General features: G+C 34.3%; 1 protein-coding gene across 4 annotated transcripts in view; it reads right to left on the minus strand.

The window, feature by feature from the left end:
• Nucleotides 1-21394, minus strand: part of CEP350 (centrosomal protein 350) — a 155555-nt gene that overhangs the window by 31630 nt on the left and 102531 nt on the right. For 3 of the 4 annotated variants that reach the window (XM_043484574.1, XM_043484575.1, XM_043484573.1), the window contains 5 exons: nucleotides 20912-21058; nucleotides 18998-19155; nucleotides 11934-12056; nucleotides 10624-10823; nucleotides 191-402 (listed from right to left, as the gene is read on the minus strand). In XM_043484574.1, coding sequence (XP_043340509.1) covers nucleotides 191-402; nucleotides 10624-10823; nucleotides 11934-12056; nucleotides 18998-19155; nucleotides 20912-21058 — 840 coding nt within the window. The remainder of the gene's footprint in view (nucleotides 1-190; nucleotides 403-10623; nucleotides 10824-11933; nucleotides 12057-18997; nucleotides 19156-20911; nucleotides 21059-21394) is intronic. The other variant, XM_043484576.1, reaches the window with a different exon arrangement.

A 21394-nucleotide genomic window follows, 5' to 3' on the forward strand; every position in this document is an offset into this window, starting at 1 on the left:
TTCATATATTTATAAATTTTTAGGAGTCAATGAAAAGCTTTATTTCTACTCATATGTCATTTACTGTATGTTACAGGTATGGGTGATAGTTAATGCTTCCTTAATAGCAAGAATATAACAGTTAATAATATACCTTTCAGATAGGTTTTTTTGTAAAGAACCTTTAAGATATAAATATATATTAACTTACATGTTTACTAGGCGAGGTAGAAGATTCCAGTTCTTGTGAAAAAACCATGTCTTCAGTAAGTATACTATGATCTGGACTCCCAGGATGCTCCTGAACTATGGATTCAGAAGGTATATACTCAACAGCAGGGCTGCCCAATTCTTCTGGAATAGAGCTTTCACTGTGTAGATGAGAATAGGAAGGTACTGGAGATTCTGTTTCACTCACTATTTCTAGAAGAGAAGGTGAAAACAAGAAAAAGTATACAATCATGGCCAAGGGAAGTGTTTACCTGCTAAACTTTACATTTGTTTTTAGCATGATTTCACTAGATGCATTTAGATATGTTTTTTAATCCCATCACTTAATGAATCACATTTACTGTAACATCCTTAAGTCTAAGAATTTTGGCTGATGCAAACTGAAAGACATTATCTGTAACATATAGTCAGCAATGATAATGATAGATAACCTGAGTGTCTGTAAATATGCAGTTACAACTCATATATTTGTTTGGGAAAATGGAAACACATGGAAATCAGTCCCATCACTTTGGAAAGCAATTTGGGAGTATTTGGTAAAGATGTAAAAACATTTTATGATCTAGAGATTCTACTTCTAGGAATATGTCCTAGAGAAATGTTGTACACATGCGGCAGGAGACAGTACTGTGATAATAGTAAAAGACTAAGCAGAATGAGTAAACCATGGTACATTTATGAACTGAACGCTGCGCAGCAGCACAGATGAATGAACCGCGCGCCGATGGAGGTGCCGTGAACTCTACTCGGCACTTTCAGAATTGGTAGCGCTGTCTTGCCTCTGGAATTTCCCGTCCACTGTGGCCTCGGCTCTAAGAACACCTCTGACAGTAAACAGAAAATTCTTGACATTACACTTGTATAATCTTAAGGATGTACACTGCTTTCATTCTGTCACCATGGATATAATGCCCCACAAGGATTAAGTTATACTTTGGGTCAATACTGATAAAATTTGATGTCAGTTACTATTATTATCACATGTGCTCAGTGGTGTCAGACTCCTTGCGACCCCTTGGACTGTAGTCTGCCAGGCTCGTCTGTCCATGGGATTTCCCAGGCAAGAATACTGGAATGGGTTGCCATTTCCTTCTTCAGGGGATCTTCCTGACCCGGGGATCAAACCCGTATCTCCTACTGGCAGTCAAATCCTTTACCACTGAGCCATCTGGGAAGCCCAACAAAAGAAATACCTATATCTCAAAGAATGTTTTACTTTAATTAACAAGGTTGACCTAACATTTAAAAGTATTTCAGTTAAAAAGTTTAAAAGATATATTTTTACATTGTGAATGGGTAGTATAATCAGAATGGTTGAATAAATAATTAAGGAATTATAAAAATCCTCAGGGATATTCACCTACTCAAAGACAGAATGTGGGTAAAATTTAAAATGGCTTAAAAATGATTTACTTTTTAGGCAGTAGGGAATAGAAGACTTCTCTATACTTCTGCTTTATACCCAACATATTTTATTTTTATTCAATCAGTAACATACACTGATTTTAAAAATTCGAACAGTATGGAAGCTGTATAAAGAATAAAATGAGTGTCACCTACACCACCACCTCCTGAGAACCACTGAAGAAGCTTCTCCAGTCTAATGTCTTTATAAATAGAAGACTTCATTTTGGAAGTCTTCGTTTTGCCCTTTCCCTTATTTTTGAAATTATAAAAGTAAGTACAAGAATGTAGTTTAAAAAGAGGCTTCAAATAGTATGGAAGGATATAAAGTGATTTGTTCACATGCTCCTCTCCAACCCCTTTCAGCTGCCCAATTTCCACACTTCAAAGGTAAACCAATGGCAGTCACGTATGATGGATGCTGTGTCTTTTTAAACCTTTTCCTATATACCCTGAAATTTTAAAAATGTATTTTTCAAAACTGTGGTTAAAAAAAAAGCGGGGATTCCCTGGTGGTCCAGTGGTTAGGACTCAGCGCTTGCACGGCTGAGGGGCTGGGTTCAATCCCTGGTTGGGTAACTAAGTTCCCACAAGCCACACAGTGCAGCAAAAAATACCATCTGGAATCACTTTTAAGTATACAGTTCAGTGGTATTAAGTACATTCGTAACATTGTGTGATCATCAGTCAAGATTGTGTGACACCATCACATCCACCTCTAGAACTTTTTCACCTTTCCAAACTGACGCACTTATTAAATAATAACTCCCCATTCTCTTCTCTCCTCAACCCCTAGCATCTTACCAATCTATGTCTCTATGAATTTGTAATCAGGTACCTCACATAAGTGGAATCATACCATATTGCCCTTTCATGACTGGCTTATTTCACTCAACATAATGTCTTCAAGGCTCATCCATGTTAGAACATGTGTCAGAATTTCCTTCCTTTTAAGGTTAAATAATATTCCACCACCTGTATATACCATATTTTGTTTATCTATTTATCTGTTGATAGAAAGTTGGGTTTTTCATCTTTTGGATATTGTGAATAATGCTGTTATAAACCTGGGTGTACAAATACTTCTTTGAAAACTTGGTTTCAATTCTTTTTGGTATATATGTATATAAACCCAGAAGTGGAATTTCTAGGTCATAGAATAATTCTACTTTAAAATTTTTGAGGCACTGATATACTATTTTCATAATAGTTACAACTATTTTACATTCCCGTCAGCATTGCACATGGGTTCCAATTTCTCCAAATCCTTGTCAACAATTTTTTTGAGAATAGCTTTCCTAATAGATCTGAGTATGTATTTCACTGTATCCCTGACTTTTGAAGAGTTACATTTCAATAGAAGTCTAGCAACATTTTGACGCTTTCAAAGAAATATGGACTATAGCAGAAAAACACCAAAACTTTATGAAATGTTTAATCTGTAGGTGTCGTCCAATATTGTAGCCATCAGCCTCATGTTGCCACTTAAATAGCAATTAAGTTCAATTTCTCAGTTCTATCAGCTAAATTTCAAGTGCTCAACAGCCATTAAAAAAATCAGGCTTTGGAAAAAAATCTCAAGAGTTCTTCCCTGAATAATATTTTATAAAATAAAGATAGATATAAAATTAACACACAGAAATCCCTTGCATTCCTATATACTAACAATGAAAAAACAGAAAGAGAAATTAAAGAAACAATACCATTCACCATTGCAACAAAAAGAATAAAATACTTAGGAGTATATCTACCTAAAGAAACAAAAGACCTATACATAGAAAACTATACAACACTGATGAAAGAAATCAAAGAAGACACAAACAGATGGAGAAACATACCGTGTTCAGGGATTGGAAGAATCAATATTGTCAAAATGGCTATTCTACCTAAAGCAATCTATAGATTCAATGCAATCCCTATCAAGTTACCAACGGTATTTTTCATAGAACTAGAACAAATAATTTCACAATTTGTATGGAAATACAAAAAACCTCGAATAGCCAAAGTAATCTTGAGAAAGAAGAATGGAACTGGAGGAATCAACCTGCCTGACTTCAGACTCTACTACAAAGCCACAGTCATCAAGACAGTATGGTACCGGCACAAAGACAGAAATATAGATCAATGGAACAGAATAGAAAGCCCAGAGATAAATCCACGAACCTATGGACACCTTATCTTTGACAAAGGAGGCAAGGATATACAATGGAAAAAAGACAACCTCTTTAACAAGTGCTGCTGGGAAAACTGGTCAACCACTTGTAAAAGAATGAAACTAGAACACTTTCTAACACCATACACAAAAATAAACTCAAAATGGATTAAAGATCTAAATGTAAGACCAGAAACTATAAAACTCCTAGAGGAGAACATAGGCAAAACACTCTCCGACATAAATCACAGCAAGATCCTCTATGACCCACCTCCCAGAATATTGGAAATAAAAGCAAAAATAAACAAATGGGACCTAATGAAACTTAAAAGCTTTGGCACAACAAAGGAAACTATAAGCAAGGTGAAAAGACAGCCCTCAGATTGGGAGAAAATAATAGCAAACGAAGCAACAGACAAAGGATTAATCTCAAAAATATACAAGCAACTCCTGCAGCTCAATTCCAGAAAAATAAATGACCCAATCAAAAAAATGGGCCAAAGAACTAAATAGACATTTCTCCAAAGAAGACATACAGATGGCTAACAAACACATGAAAAGATGCTCAACATCACTCATTATTAGAGAAATGCAAATCAAAACCACAATGAGGTACCATTACACGCCAGTCAGGATGGCTGCTATCCAAAAGTCTACATGCAATAAATGCTGGAGAGGGTGTGGAGAAAAGGGAACCCTCTTACACTGTTGGTTGGAATGCAAACTAGTACAGCCGCTATGGAAAACAGTGTGGAGATTTCTTAAAAAACTGGAAATAGAACTGCCATATGACCCAGCAATCCCACTTCTGGGCATACACACTGAGGAAACCAGATCTGAAAGAGACACGTGCACCCCAATGTTCATCGCAGCACTGTTTATAATAGCCAGGACATGGAAGCAACCTAGATGCCCATCAGCAGATGAATGGATAAGGAAGCTGTGGTACATATACACCATGGAATATTACTCAGCAGTTAAAAAGAATTCATTTGAATCAGTCCTAATGAGATGGATGAAACTGGAGCCCCTTATACAGAGTGAAGTAAGCTAGAAAGATAAAGAACATTACAGCATACTAACACATATATATGGAATTTAGAAAGATGGTAACGATAACCCTATATGCAAAACAGAAAAAGAGACACAAATACAGAACAGACTTTTGAACTCTGTGGGAGAATGTGAGGGTGGGATATTTCAAAAGAACAGCATGTATACTATCTATGGTGAAACAGATCACCAGCCCAGGTGGGATGCAGGAGACAAGTGCTCCGGCCTGGTGCACTGGGAAGACCCAGAGGAATCGGGTGGAGAGGGAGGTGGGAGGGGGGATCAGGATGGGGAATACGTGTAAATCTATGGCTGATTCATATCAATGTATGACAAAAAAAAAAAAGATACATGGCTTAAACTCCTTAATAATGGACATTTGTCAGATTTCTTGGAGCCCAAGCTTACTTTTAATCCCTCATCGATTATTTGATGATTTCCTGCCACATGAGTTCCTTGTCACCCAAGATAGAACCCAGAAAAGCCAATTTGCAGCTTCCTTGCTGGGCACTGGAACTTGGGCATTGAAACTAGGTGTCCCGGTAGAAGAGTTGATTACAAAAGTGAATAACCTAAAAAAGAAGGCTCCATGTGGACTCTACTTTAGGTGGCTTTTGGCAGTGACAGTGGATCTTTCAGAGGTTGCAAAGTGGAGTCCCTGGTGCAGAAGTGGCATGAATGGGGAATGACAAAAACAGTTTTCCTTAGTGCTCTGGTGAGTAACTGCTGAAGCAGTCTTCTCATCAAGCCAGTTCTCTGATGTGGTTTTAAAACTTCTCCTAGAAGCTCAGTGTAGAGCTGGCTCTCCAGTCAACTCAAAATTTTATGAACCACTACATGGTCTTCAGAAAGTTACTTTTCTGCTTGGTCTCAGTAAACTTCAGTTATTCCAACAATGTACCCTAATGGGTACACACAATTCTTTCTCTTAATTTTTCTTTTACTTATGTCATTTAGCTCATTAACTACACTCCTCTTAAGCAATATTTGGTGAAATTAAAATTGTCTTTATCACATTTACCCAGTAACACTTTCCATGATCATATAGGCCAATAGTTCTTGACAGATGGAGGCTTGAATACCAACAACTAGCCTTGATTTGCCCTCTAGCCATAGTTGGAAATGTTTTCTACTTCTATTACAGTCAATGATGAAACCTGAGAAATTGAATCTGTTTACTGCTGCTGCTGCTGCTAAGTCACTTCAGTCGTGTCCGACTCTGTGCGACCCCATCCCTGGGATTCCCCAGGCAAGAACACTGGAGTGTGCTGCCATTTCCTTCTCCAATGCATAAAAGTGAAAAGTGAAAGTGAAGTCGCTCAGTCATGTCCGATTCTTCGAGACCCCATGAACTGCAGCCTACCAGGCTCCTCCGTCCATGGGATTTTCCAGGCAAAAGTACTGGAGTGGGGTGCCATTGCCTTCTCTGAATCTGTTTACTAGGTCCTCTTAAATTTCAAGATGGACAATTCTAGCAGAATTTGAGGCTACAGAATGAGGATGTGGAAACTGACACAGAAGTAAGCCTTTGCTGAAGAAATTAAATAAAAATTGTTAAGGATTAAAAGGAACACTACAGATGAACTGTACTTACTGCATCATTAGTTTTATGCATCACTTGGTATGTACAGCTAAACAATATATCATTTAGTTTTGTTTGCTTTTGATTTTCTATAAAAGAAATCAAACTGCTTGTAGTCTTCTGTGATTTGAGATTCTTATATGTTGACTTGCATACCATAATTTTTTCATCTTTACTGAGCATGATATAATATGTAAATATACCCCAATTTATTAATCCATTTTCCTATTAATGTGGGTGGTTTCCTTTTTTCCCCCTGCTATTTCAAATACTGCTGTTATGAACAATGTCATATATATCTCCTAGTACAGATAAATATATATCTATATGTATATCTCTATAATATCAGTATTTATGGATAGCTTTATTTATATCAATTTATTATCTATGTCAAAGTTCTCTACAGCAGTAGTTTTAAGATTTTTTTACCTTTATCATAATATTTATCCTTAGTATGTATGACATAATGATATTTTCTATTCTATTTCAATTTTAAACAATGCTGACTATAATCCACTAAATAGATTTCATGTATCTCTAATGGGACAAACCACGACTTGAAAAACAATGCTATAAGGCAGCAGTTCCCGAACACTTTGGTCTCAGGACCACTTTACACTCTGAAAAAGTAATGAAGACCCCCAAAAGCTTTCATTTATGTGGTTATATACACAGTTATATCTATCAGTATTTACCATAATAGAAATTAAAACGCATAAAAAATTTTAATTTATTAAAAAAGAGTAATAAACCTTTATGTGTTAACATAAATTACATTTTCTAAAATTCAACACAGTACTTTATTTTAAAAAAATGAAATTTAGTTGAAAGGAGAGAAACTGTTTTATTGACACAGTAAAATAAAATCTTTAATGGTTAGCTTAACAGGTGGATTCTGATATTTACTTCTGTATGCAATCTGTGGTTATATGTTGATTTGGCTAAAGTGTATGCAGAAAATCTGGCTACACATAAATGATACACAATAAGAAAAGTGAAGAGTATTTTAACAGTATTTACAGGTGACTGGATATCTTTTTTTAATGCCACACCAAAAGTGGACAATTAGTAGTTTCTTAAATGTTAGCTGAAATGTGAAATCTTACACCATTATCAGTTAACTTTTCATAATCTGTTACATTAAAATCCACAGTCTGATCTTTCACCTTAATAGGATCTTTTACCCATACATGATTTTCTAATCCTCACTGGTCATATGGAAAATATTGGTTCACTGAGTTATTAGGAAGATTTTTTCAAAGATTCACACATTTTTCACACAATATGAAAAGATGACTTTGACTGATATCATCACTCATACCAGAAAAGTCTGGAAAGCAGTCAAGCTCACAACAGGGGAAACAGCATTGCTAAAAGCCCTAATTTTCACTTAAAGTTTTAATTTTATTATCAACAATGAACACTATCAGTTGTTTTTCTTGAAAAGTCAGAGCTGCTTCATTTATTTCTGAAAAATGCTTATAAAAGCTCAAGACTGACTAACCATAGTTTGTTGGTCATTTAAGTAAAAATGGTACCACATGAAAAAAATGGCTAGTTCAGCTTGCGAATCAAATAACTAGCTTTTCTTCAAGATAAACATCATGCTTTGGCAAACACAAGTGCTTTATGAATACTTCCTATTTGGTCACACAGAATATTAAAAAGATATGTACACAAAGTTGAGATTCAATAATTAATATTTAAATTAATTACATAAATATTTTAAATTACATAAAATGTAAGAATGGCATGTTTCTACTGTGAGTACAGGGTCGTGAACAGCAGGACAAGCACTATGTGCTTTGGCTCTACTGCCTTGATTCATATTAATGCATCACCAATTTTACCCACCATTATTCTTATACTATCAGCATAATGCTAACACAGTAAAAAAGGCAAAACAACATGTCAGTATTATTCAGACCTTCTGAAAGGATCTCAGAGACCATGGACCATAGTTTAGGATTTATACTTGGCAATGGAATTGCTGAATTACAGGGCATACATACCTGGCCCTATTATTTTTATTATTTTATTGATGATTTTTAATGTCTCACTTTTCAACCTGTTTTTCAAAGTAGGTTTAACAATTAACACTTACACCAGCAGTTCTTTGTTCCACCTATAAACCAACAGGTTTGATGGGTGTTTTCAATGGGGTGAATGATGGCTCCCCAAAAGATATGTCCATGTCTCAATCCCCAAAAGCTGTGAATACAATCTTATTTGGATTGCAGATGTAATGAAATTAAGGATCTCACGATAAGATCATCTGGGATTATCTGGGTAGACCCTAAATTCAATGAGAAGTTTCCTTATGAGACAGAAGAGGAGAAAGACAGACACGGAGGAGAAGACTACGTGAGACTGAGTTAAAAGCAGATGCAAGGAATGCCTGTAGCATACCACCAGAGGCTGGAAGACAAAAGAAAGAACTGCGTCCTGGACCCTTTAGAGGGAGCACACAGTACTGCCAACACCCTGATTTTGTACTTCTGGCCTCCGGAAGTGAGAGAACAATAACAAAAAACCCCACCAAATTTGTGGGAGTTTGTTAGGGCAGCCCTAAGAAATGAACATTGGCATGCAATGGTATTTCTTTAAGGTTTTATGCTCTGATTACTAATGATGCTGAACATCTTTTCATGTTTATTGACTGTTTATAGAGTTTCTTATTTGTGAACCATTTGCTCTTTTGCCTATTTTTTTAATGTGGTTGTCATTTATTATTGATTCACAGGAGTTGTTTATATATTTTTGATACTATTCCTTTGTCTGCTGTATGTGCTGCAAACATTTTGTTTTACTTTATGGTGTATTAATAAACACTTTACTAAAGTCGAATTTATCTATCTTTCCTTTTATGATTTTTATCTTATATAACACACGAAAGAAATCTTTCCATCCCCTTGATGTCATAAAGATATCCTTTTATATTGTCTTCTAGAAGTTTTACAGCTTAAATTTCACATTTACACTCTTCTCCCCCACTTGAGATAGATCTTTTCATATTGCCAGGTAGGGACCCAACTTTATTTTCACCTTTCACAAAATTTATTAGAGATTCACTCCTTTCTTCACTAGTCTCCTGAGTTATCTGTGTCAGAAATCAACTTTCATATACTCACAGGTCTTTCTCTGGGCTATTTGCTTAACAGTCTATTTGTCTATCTCTGTTAACAAAAATCAGAAGCCTAGCAAGATTTCTTTGCAAGGTTTGACTGCTCCTTAAGTTCTTGCATTGTTTTTTAGTCCTTTGCTTTTTCATATAACTTTTAAAAGGAACCTGTCAAACCTTGCAAAGAAATCTTGCTAGCCTTCTGATTTAAACTGTCTTGAATCTATCAATAAATTCATAGAGAATTAACATCTTTATGATACTGAATCTGTCATTAATATGGAAAAGTTCTATTTATTTTGGTCTTCTCTAATGTCTCCTAAGAAAATTCTAAAGTTTTCTCCATAAAGATCTTGTATACTTTTTAAATTTATAAATGGCATCTCTTTAAAAAATTAGATTTTTCTAACCAATTTCTGCTTATCTGTAGACATGCAATTGAGTTTTTTTAATGGACTGTACATCCAGCAACTTTTTATCCCTTATTAATTCTAATAACTGACATGTAAATGCTGGATTTCCTATGTGCACTGCCTTCTCATCTGCAATAATGAGAGTTATGCTTCTTCCTTTCACTCTACAAGTGAATATAAGCAACTGTGATCTCCAAACTCAAAGGGAAAACTTTCTAAGTTTTATCATTGAAGTATGAAGTCTGTTGCAGGTTTGGTTTTTTGTTTTTGTTAATAAATACCCTATATTGGGTAAAGAAATTTTCCTTGTATTGCTAATTTGATTTGAGATTTGTTTTATTACAAATGCTTTTTTGGATTTTATTGTGATTTTTTCTGAATTTTTGAGATATATGTACTTTTTCTCCTTTAATCTTTCACTACATTATCAATTTTAGTATGTGTTAAACCCTACTTGGTCCCAGAATAACTTATTTCCATTTCATGGAATTTACCCATTTGTTCTCTAAGTTTTCACATATATTAGCATAAAAGTATTTACAATATTCTCTTATATTTCCAATTCTGAAGCATTTATAGTTGTATCACCTTCTTCACCCTTCATCATTCATTTTTTTTAAGATAATGAAGTAAATCTTTCATTTATGTCAGGCTTTAGAATGCAGTCTGGACAGTTAGTATTTATTACCTTTCTGTTCGGTTCTCTGGTCCTCCAGCTCTTTCTTAGGAGTTTTAGGTTTTATCAATTCTTTGTCCCAGGCAGCCAAAGCTTGTTTTTCCATTTGACGAATTTCTGCTTCCTCTGCATCTAAACGTCGCTTCCACTCTAATAGCTCTTCTGCATGCTGTCGCCGCTGCATTAGCTTTTGCTCTCGTTTTGTCAGAAACCTATGGTCACATCATGAAGAATAGTGAGAAAACAAATCTATAGGCAGAAATCACTTAAAGAGGTTTATTATTCACTATACTATCAACAAACTGCATAATAACAGGACATTCATAATATTTCTCTGAAAATAGTTTTTGAGAGAACAGAAGCTTTGTAAGTGATCTTACTCAGGAAATGAGAGAATTTCTGTTCTACTTGTAGTTAACTGTTTGGAAGATTAGCAAAGGAAAAACAGTGGTAAATTCAGAAAAAAATTTTTTCAGAATATTCAGCCAACCATGACTGATAGTACTTATATATTCATTCTTCATAGGTGGTTCTTTTTTCATAACAGAAGGTATAAAGAATTTATTCTGAAGGCTCAGACCAAAAAACACACAAACTCAAAACAACAAAGACCAAAACAACAACAACAAAAACCCCCAAAATCCCAAGCAAGCAAGCAAACAAAAAACATATTCTTGTCCCTTTTTGACCTTTATTTCAAATTCAGTCTGGTTTTGCTTCAGGTATAGTGAAGCATTACCTGGGAGATGCCATGTCAAGTGAAATCTATATCTGTTTTTCATGGAGAGAAACAATGAGCACCACAGTCAGATGCCTTACGCATAAAACATAACTATTTATTTATTTGAGTTAAAAAAAAGGATGCACCAAATCCTCAAACTTCTCAATTTAACCCAATCTCTGAAATTAGATAGCCTAACAGATCTTGGCTCCCAAGGGTTACAGTATAGTATTGATTTAGGAAAAGTTACTTGAGAAGTTAAAGAGCTTCTATTAAGCTCTCCTCAAACGTAGATGCCACAGCTAAACAAAGGTGGGCTGCTCATATTACGAGTGTTAGGTCCGTAGTGGCAGCGAACCAACAAAAGTGCACTCACACACCCAGCACACACTTAGCAAAAAGCGCAGGAGCTGTCCCTCTACTTTCTGGACAATCAGCATGTCAAATAACTGTGGGAATGAAAAGGTAAAATCTGTGGGACACTTGACAAGAGGCCCCTAGGCTGTTAGAAAAAAGAAAGAAAAAAAAAAGGCAATAAAAACAAGCAAAAAGAACAGAGCATGCTCTATCAAAGAGTGCACTGAAAAAGGTGCAAAGTTACCTGACCAACTGGTTGTAGATATACAGCTGGAATTTGGGATGAAGGTTGGGAAAACAGACACTGAGAGAGGCCCAGTGATGAGACGTAAAGACAGAGAAGAAGTAGTGAACAGGAGAGCAGTGTCTACAAAATAAGGAGGAAGATTTTAAAACCAAGAGATCAAGAGGTAGAAAGAATGAGGAAGGGAAAGCATAAGAGCCGAGCACAGAACTTTAAATATGCTTCCTGAGTAACATTATAAGCCACTTGGTTAAAGCAAGTGTTATACTTTGTGTGACATATAAAACATTTGCTTTTATAGATCTTACCAATGATTTCTGAATATACGTGTCTTTCTTCTCAGATGCTGCTTAACCATCATCTATACTTTCAGGTAAATTTATTTGTGAGTAAAGTAATGAGGAGTGTGAAGCTAAATAACTTTTTCTCATAAGCTTTAACACAGAGTACAACAATTATGGCCATGAACCTAGCATATCAGCAATTCTATACACATACGTAATCTTAAACAAGTAATTTTTATATCTGTGTCTTATCATATATTTTAAACTTGAATTTAAATTTAAAAAGCACTACATTTGCCTTACTTAACTCACCATCATAATCTAGCTTGAAAATAGTAATATAGTTTAGAAAATCAATTTATAGTTAAGATATCTTGTTTACATCTACAACATAAAACTTACTGCTAACTGAACCTACTGGAGCTATCTTGCTTTATATTTAACAAAGGCCCATTTAAACAATAATACTGGAATATAATACCCATTCTATATTAGGGTGCATAGTTAAGAATAAACTAAGTAGGAATTCCCTGGGAATCCAGTGATTAGGACACGGCACTTTCACTGCTTCACAGAAATGGCCCAGGTTCGATCCCTGGTCAGTGAACTAAGATCCTGCAAGCCGCATGGTGTGGCTTCCCCACCCCAAAAAAGATATAATAAACTAAACTAGTTCCAATAAATACTACCAGTAGTTTAAAAGAAAAAAAAAAAATCATGCTGTGGACAGTTCAATCAATCATAAGGTTAAAAGTAATAAGAAATTCCATATGTTAAACTTATAAAAGTAGTAAAAAAGCACTAGTTTCGATCTCTTTTAAAAAAAATTTTAAGTAGATCATTGTATATGAAAGGATACATAAGTCTAGTAATAGGTTTAAAAAGGTTAATTCTCTTTGACAGAGCATGCTCCTGCTCACATGCACACAGTAACTTGTAGATTAAGGCCAACACTTATTGCCTTGGAAGAGCAAGGAATAATATATCAGTAAGTCACAGAAGTGAGAAAATCTAGGTATGAATCCAGTCACTCATTTGGAATTTTAAAAGTATGCAGAATCTTGACTACATGTATATCTTTAGATAACTACATGTATAGATGATTTCAAGTCTGTTTCCCCACATACAACTTAATATTCACTTTCTCTCTCTCCCCCCCTTCTTTCTCTCTATTGTTTCTGGATTGCCTTGATTTTCTGCACTGAAGTGCAAGGAAAAACAATTTTACCAACTTTCAATAAAACACTGCACTCTTCCTTGCCCCTCTTTATGAATGTATAATAAACTTAGTTTGATGCCAATTATCAAAATATTATGCAAAAACAAATGTACTTCAAAAAAGATTCAAAAATTCTATTCATAACATTCAAATATCACCCACCCTCTTAAGTATATAACAGCTAAATGCATGCATGACCTAGTAGAAGAAGTAGAATATTGGAACATGTGAAATAAACTGTAAAAAAAAATACATATTAAATGTTTTTGTCCAATTCAATATAGAGGATAATAACTTTCTCTCTTAGAACAAATACTAATCATTTCCTTCTCATTTACAAAGATTAAAGCATATTCAAAAGCTCTAGGGTAGAAATGAACAACAAAAGAAATGCTAAAAAAAGAAAGCAGTATAAGAGATAGTGTTAAGAAAAGTTTAAAGTTGGAATTTCTTCCCACAAACATGTTCCTTACTTAATATACATATATTCTAGAATTCAAGAGGGTCCTCCAAAAGTTGACTAAAATTGAGATAAAAGCAGTTAATACTTCACACTAGAGTTAAAAGTCCTTCAAGATGCTGCACAAGTAAGAAATAAACAAAAGTATGAATGATGGAGACACAAATGCCTACTCATAGAAAATGCCACTGATACACCTTATGGCTGTTGTCAAGGCATTCCTCAACAAGGCCTCTGGTGGTTACAGAACACTGGATGAGGATGAGATACATGACAGATTTAATCTAGTATGGAAATAATGTTCCTATAATGCTTAAGCCTAAGAAATTCAAAAGAAAGTCAAAATGTTAGACTCTAAACTTTAGGCATGCAGCTATTGAACCTTAGTAATCAGCCACTGAGCCCTTTCCCAACTTCAACAAATACTATTTAGAAGGTCAATTTCTACCAAGACAACTTTAAGTTAAAAACAAAAGTCACAAAATTGAAAACAGATATGCTAACTTAATTTTCACTATAGCTGGCTGAAGTCCACAGGGCAGGGTTCCTGTTCGAGCTCTGCCATTATGCTACCTGTGTGACCCAGGGCAAGGCACTCAATCTCTATTGGCCTCAATTTCATCCTGTAGAACCAAGAGAATGTAATAGATGACTTCCCTAAAATTCCCTAGTTTCAACATTTTATGATTCTTTCTTCATTTAAGTACCTTCTCACACTATTTGAAAAATACATACCTCAACACATTGCCAGACCATGTGACATGAGAACCCTTTTTTCCCACTGAGCGAATAGTGCATTGTATTCCAATAGATTCTAAAACTGTTACAATTTGAAAGAGCAGAATTATGATCTAAATTTTAAATAAAACTTTCAGTTCTAAAGTCATCTGATTCTGAAAGATATTAAACAAAATACAAAACCTAACATCTTATTTTTTTTTTCTGGATCTAAACAATTCTTTAATTCTATATTGTTACAAGTAAAAATGAAACAGTGCTCTTAATTTTAAAATGAATCAATTCTTTCATTTCTAATGATATTCAAAAGATAAATGAGCATATGGATAGTATTGACATAAAAGAAAACACAGTCTATTCTTCCTACAGAAAAATCTATTGAATTGTTTAATAATCTGCATCTACTGTATTTAAATAAATGAAATAATACAGGTGCATTATCCCTAATCTAGGAAGTAAAGGGAAAAAAGAGCATATTACTAGACCATCAGGATTTATCCATCCACTACACTTAGTCTAAAACTTTCTCTAAGAAAACTGTATATCTAATTTAGGCAATGATATTTAATACATTGTTTAAATTTTTAATTCAAATATCTTCTTTAATGGAATAGTGTAAATCCGAAGTATTTAATTTTGAACACTCATCAAGAAAAGCTCTGTGATACTTTTACTCTTTTCAGTAAAAATTTCTTCTTCTGAGTTTCCTTAGCATTAGACTTATATACTTTACTAATGGAATCGGATATTTATTCTTTTTTCCACCTAGACAGTAAGCTTTTCAAGAGCAGGGTTTATGTTTGATTCATCTTCACGTTCCTCAGAACCTACTATATTCACACAATTCTCAGTAAATAATTGCTGAGAGAATAAGTATACAATTAATAAATAAAGAACAAGCTGCTGTTAACAAATGAAAGAAAAAGTACACTATGTCCTATTTTAACACTTAATGAGGAAGATAACATCATTCTTTCAGTGTTTCATTTGCTCAGTAATTAATTTTCCTAAAACAGAATGTCAACTTAACAGGAAGTCACTGCATGGTTTTTCCCCACGAGTATCTGTTTCACAACTTTATACTGTAAATAATACCCCTCACTGCAGTAAACAAAACTCAGATTTCATTTACCAATAATTATAAAAAAACTGAGGGCAAGACAGTGTGGCTTTTGCAAACATACTGATATTTTCATTGTAACTAACTTTTCCCATAGTTTAAATTTCTTTTGCTTTTCACTATATTGAGAAATGGAAATTATTTCTAAAATGTCAACGTGTTAAAAAGGTCAAGAAAAGCCACAGATTAGAAATTTTAACAAAGGTGTTATTGTTTCAGGGAAACATTAATGAAGGAAAAGTTTAATTGTAGCCAAGAATAGTTTCAACATTTCAGAAAAAATATTTATCACAGAATCAAAGTTCAAAGAGTTAACAATAAGCAGTAATACATAATGAAAAAGTTCCACCCAAAGTTATCTTAACTTATTGAGAAGGTTGACTATTTTCTGACAGGTATTTTATATTAATAAAATAGTAATCTCTTAGAAGACTGCCTTTTCCAATCTACAAAACAAAAAATAGTGCTTAGTAGCAAAGGCGTAAATGATTTTGTTATTAGTTATTTACTGTAGCAAATGACTACCAAATTAACTCATTCTATTTATTGAGCTGACATCCCAACATTGTTGAAAGAGATCGAACTCTAAAGCTTTGGTAATCTGAATAGTATTCAAAAATTAGTTTTCACATTACAGTAGGGGTTTGAACTCCATAGGTCCACTTACATGTGGATTTTTTTTTCAATAAATATTGTAGTACTGTATGACTGTGGTTGGCTGAATCCGAAGATGTTCAACTGCAGATACAGAGGAACCACGTATATGGAGGAATCACAAATATTAAAAAGCAGAGACATTACTTTGCTGACAAAGGTGTGTATAGTCAAAGCTATGGTTTTTCCAGTAGTCACGTATGGATGTCAGAGTTGGACCATAAAGAAAGCTGAGCGCCGAAGAATTGCTGCTTTTAAACTGATGTTGGAGAAGACTCTTGAGAGTCCCTTGGATTGAAAGGAGATCAAACCAGTCAATCCTAAAGGAAATCAGTTTTGAATATTCATTGGAAGGACTAATGCTGAAGCTGAAACTCTAGTACTTTGGCCACTTGATGTGAAGAGCTGACTCACTGTTAAAGACCCTGATGCTGGGAAAGATTGAAGGCAGGAGGAGAAGGGGACAACAGAGGAGGATGAGATGGTTGAATGGCATCACTGATACGATGGACATGAGTCTGAGCAAGCGACAGGAGGTGGTGACAGACAGGGAGGCCTGGCATGCTGCAGTCCATGGGGTTACAAAGAGTTGGGACATGACTGAGCAACTGAACTGAACTGATCATAGAAGTTATAGGTGAATTTTCAACCATGTGAATGGTCAACATTCCTAATACCTCTGTCCCTCACTGTTCAAGGATCAACTATACATTGTTCTAGAGATTTTTTTAAAAATTGCATAACAATAACCTCCCTTTTTAATGCATTGCTAGTTTTGAAAAATACACCTCTTCATCCTCAAATTTCAGGATCATCTTCCAAACATTAAAGCTAATTTCTTTGCTGTCTTTACCCCATCCCTTCCATAAACACATAAGTATTATTTCAAACAATAAATCAAGAAGTCACTGAATGCTTCAAGGCCTATTCTCTCTGACAAATTTCTCAAAAAGTTATTGCAGTAGTTGACAAAAGAAGGGAGAGCAATGTTGCAAAAAATTCTAGGTGTTTAATATTTGGGGCTCTGAGAAAATAACACAACTTAGAACAAAGTCAATATATTCAACTTTTGTTATTTAGGGTTTTTAAAACTTTAACAAAATTGGAAATAAACACCATATAAACTGACTAATCTTACAAGCAGAATAAGCAGTTCCTTCCACAGATGTGATTAAAATTATTAGAATATTATTCATAGAGACCAGCAATGAAGATTTCACTGGTATAGACAAGCAAGAAATCAATGAAGAAATTTCCCATGAAGCTTTTCTTCCTCCAACACTTATGATCCAAAGGCATTTAAGAGGCAGATAGAAAATGTTTAATCAGTTATGAAAATTTATGAGATAGATTATTCTGAATTAAAGATCCCTGGAGCAATACAGTATGCCCACATAGGCTATTGGAAAGTTTTTCAGGAAAGGAAGCAAGAATTCCTACTTGGATATGTCTTAATTGGTCTAGCCCATGGAAATCTCAGAAAAGGCATTCTTATAACATTTGTAAATATTCAGTTTTCACTCCCTTATACTTTTTATTTTAAAAATTTGTGTTTATTTTTTAAACTTATTTTCATAATCAATTTAGGTATTTTTAAGTTGTGAAATGCCAATTTTGTTACTAAAAGGCAATTTCAATTAAGCAATGAAGTGCCAGTGTACAACAGTGTACTTACAGTAAGTAAGATTTGACTTAGGAACTGCTTGACTGTTCAGAACCTAAATCATAAGCTAATATCACATATAAACATAGAACATCATTAAATTTGGTGAAGGGTAGTATACTGCCAAAGAATATCAAGGTACAATTTAAGTTCAATCTGTGGTTCAAACTGCTAACATAAAATAGCAATCAACAAAAATTTTAAAGGACCTCTCTTCCATATTTAAAGAAGGTAGAAAATAGTCTACAAGCAGCTACTTTATAAATATATTTAATTAAATGTACATGCAAAAAAGTAAACTGTCAGGTAAATATCATTGGTATGGTCAAAGCTGGCATACGACTGAGCTATATCCAAGTAGTAATAGCTTTCTCCAAGAGTCTTTAAAAAATAATACTTAGAAATATTTTAGAAGAATGGTGGATAGCCAAATCATTCAACATCCCAGGAGAATTTCAGACTTTATGGTTTTAACTGAGCAACTCAGAATCACTCACAAGTTTAAGAGTTCACTCTTCTACTTGAGTAAGCCTGAGAGTTGTCAGAGTCACAGGATAAGATCTCAAGCTGTACCACTGAATTGTTTTCCCAAGTTAGTGGACATGTCCTCAGATTTCAGAAAAGATAAAAATTTCACACTTACTCATAACTTTTAATAAAAGCAAGGAGAAAACATTATCATGGGTATATCTGCAAATACTACTTTAGTTTTAAAATAAGAAACTTGGCTACATTTAAAATAGAGAAAATTTGCCTTATAAATATGGTCTATAGTTAACTGACTTCCAGGATGACTTAATCTACTAAAATGCAACTGAAGCCATAAAATATTATGTTGTATCAATCTAATCTAATGAAGTACATTAAAAATATTATTTGTTGCTACTACTTTCAGTGTAAACGAGATATTTTTAAAAATGAATTACTTTTCATCCATGCGGCTTCTCATTTTCTTCAGTTTCTGCATAATGCTGCTTGTTTCACTGCTGGAGATTGAAATAGGGGAAGGACTGCGGGTCTCCAAGTCAGTTGGGGCAGGACTGGCTGCTTTATTATCCTTTGTATCATCATCACTATGAGATTCCTGCAAACAAGGGGGTAAAGTGTTATACTGGAATTTAAGATCTCAAACTGATTTAAACACTGTCATCTCAAAATTAATTTATCTTCTAAACAGTATTTGTAAAATAGCAGAAATTAAGGTATTAAAGGACAAAATTATATCACACAAGTAAAATGTATATATATGTCCTAACACAGTCCCTAGATTTGTTGCTTAGGAGGAACAAAACCTGAATAGCAATGAGCATGCCTAGCACCAGATCTTGATTTCTAAATAAGTATCCTCTTTGGAGAAACAGCTGAAACCAAGGTTGAGGCAGGAAAAGTAAAAAATGACTGAAACATCTTGTTTCAGAAAATATGAAAGTGCTCAAAGACTGAAGAGTACATGTCAAAAGGACACAGAAACCTGCCTGAGGGGCTCCTAATGGCTCAACTTAAGAAAAGGTGAGTATCAAAACAAATGATGATAGTAACAGATTTTAATGCTGAGTAAAATAGGAATCCGTGAGTCCATACTGACATAAATAAAAGAATCAATTTAACTTTGATGAAGAACAGGAATCAATGTAGTCTCAAAATACCATCATGCAAAGTACTTATTAATCACAAAGGGAAAGAGGGTAACTATACAGTTAAGTATGGTAGATGTCACCTTCACTGTAATAGTTACCCTCTTTCTCTTTGTGATTGAGTCAACATCAACCCATTCCAGTATTCTTGCCTGGAAAATTCCATGGGCAAAGAAGCCTGGCAGGCTACAGTACATGGGGTCACAAAGAGAGCGACTGAACATGCATGCACACACATCAGTAATGAGATATATCGAAATCAGGTACCACCTGATTGAATGCAGAGAAGAACACAGCATCATATCTGTGATATTCCTGCTAAAGATGCATAAACTGAATCTAATTATGAGGAAGCATCAGACAAACCCAACTTGAGGACCATTCTACAAAGTATCTGGTGTGTAATCTTCCAAAATGTGAAGGTCATGCGAGTCAAGGAACCTTTCCAGACTGAAAGAGACTAAAGATATATGAAAACTAAATACAATACGTGCTTCTGAACTTACCTTTTGATATAAGGAACACTATTGTGACAACTGGAGAAACTTGAATAGTGTTTGCAGATTAAATGGTAGTAATGTGTCAATATTAATTTGTTAGCAACATAACTCTTGCTCAGAAAAATCAAAGCTCTTTGTGTTTGAAACTTTCTATAAATTTGACATTGCTTCAAACTTTAAAGTGTATTTTAAAAATCAAAGCAGTGAATATTAAAGTATTATTTAACTATATTTCTATACAGTCTGAATCTTCCAACACTATACTGACACTTTACAATATTTCAGAATAAGTCCAATTTTGTTTTTGTCTGAATATCTCCTTTAGCCCTGTATCATTATATAGGACATTAGACAGCTGAAAGAGGTATCACATAAAGAGCAAAAAAATTAATTCCTCCCATTAATTCTGAAGAATATATTTGGATTGGTTAGCAAAAAGCAAAGCTCTTTTTCCCAACTGAGTTTATAAATGGAAAACATTTTGAAACTAATATATGACTCATGTGTCCCATTCAAAAGAATAATCCATGGGGAAAATAAAATTAGAACTCTCATTTTATATAAAGGCACGTACATACAACTTTATCCTGGCGCATTACTATATCATAGTGTTGGGATGAACACACATCCATCATGTAAGGAGGCAGAGTTAGGTGTTAGCAAGCAACATGAGGCAGAAAGCAAACAAGAATTTCACGTAGTTTACCAATTTATTCTCCCCTGCAGACTTCAACTTCTCCTGCAGTTTTATGGTGGTCTGTCGGATCCTTTCTATCTCCTCCTGCTGTTTAAGAATCAGTTGTCTCTCCTTCCGAGCTGCCTTATTGGCTTCTTGAAGACGTTTAATTTCTGCCTAAGGTTTAAAGATTTAGGAGAGGGTTTAAAATTTGGAGGGGACAAATTCAAACTAATATTTTAAAAAGAAAATACAATCATTACATACACAAAACTACATACATAAAGAATTTCAAGATAAAATAACACTGAAAAATTTTTTAGTAGTGAAGGAGGAAAGATCTCTATCACTGTAAAATAATTTAACATGATTCCTTAATTTAATTATAACCACAACAGACTGATAATCTCACATCCCCTTTTAAAACTTAACATACCTTTCACATTTTTCCATAGTGCTTTTCAATCGTTAGTTATTTAATAACTGCATATCATGTAAAGTAATTAATATAAC

This window comes from Cervus canadensis, chromosome 13 (assembly GCF_019320065.1).
Source record: "Cervus canadensis isolate Bull #8, Minnesota chromosome 13, ASM1932006v1, whole genome shotgun sequence".
NCBI lineage: Eukaryota > Metazoa > Chordata > Mammalia > Artiodactyla > Cervidae > Cervus > Cervus canadensis.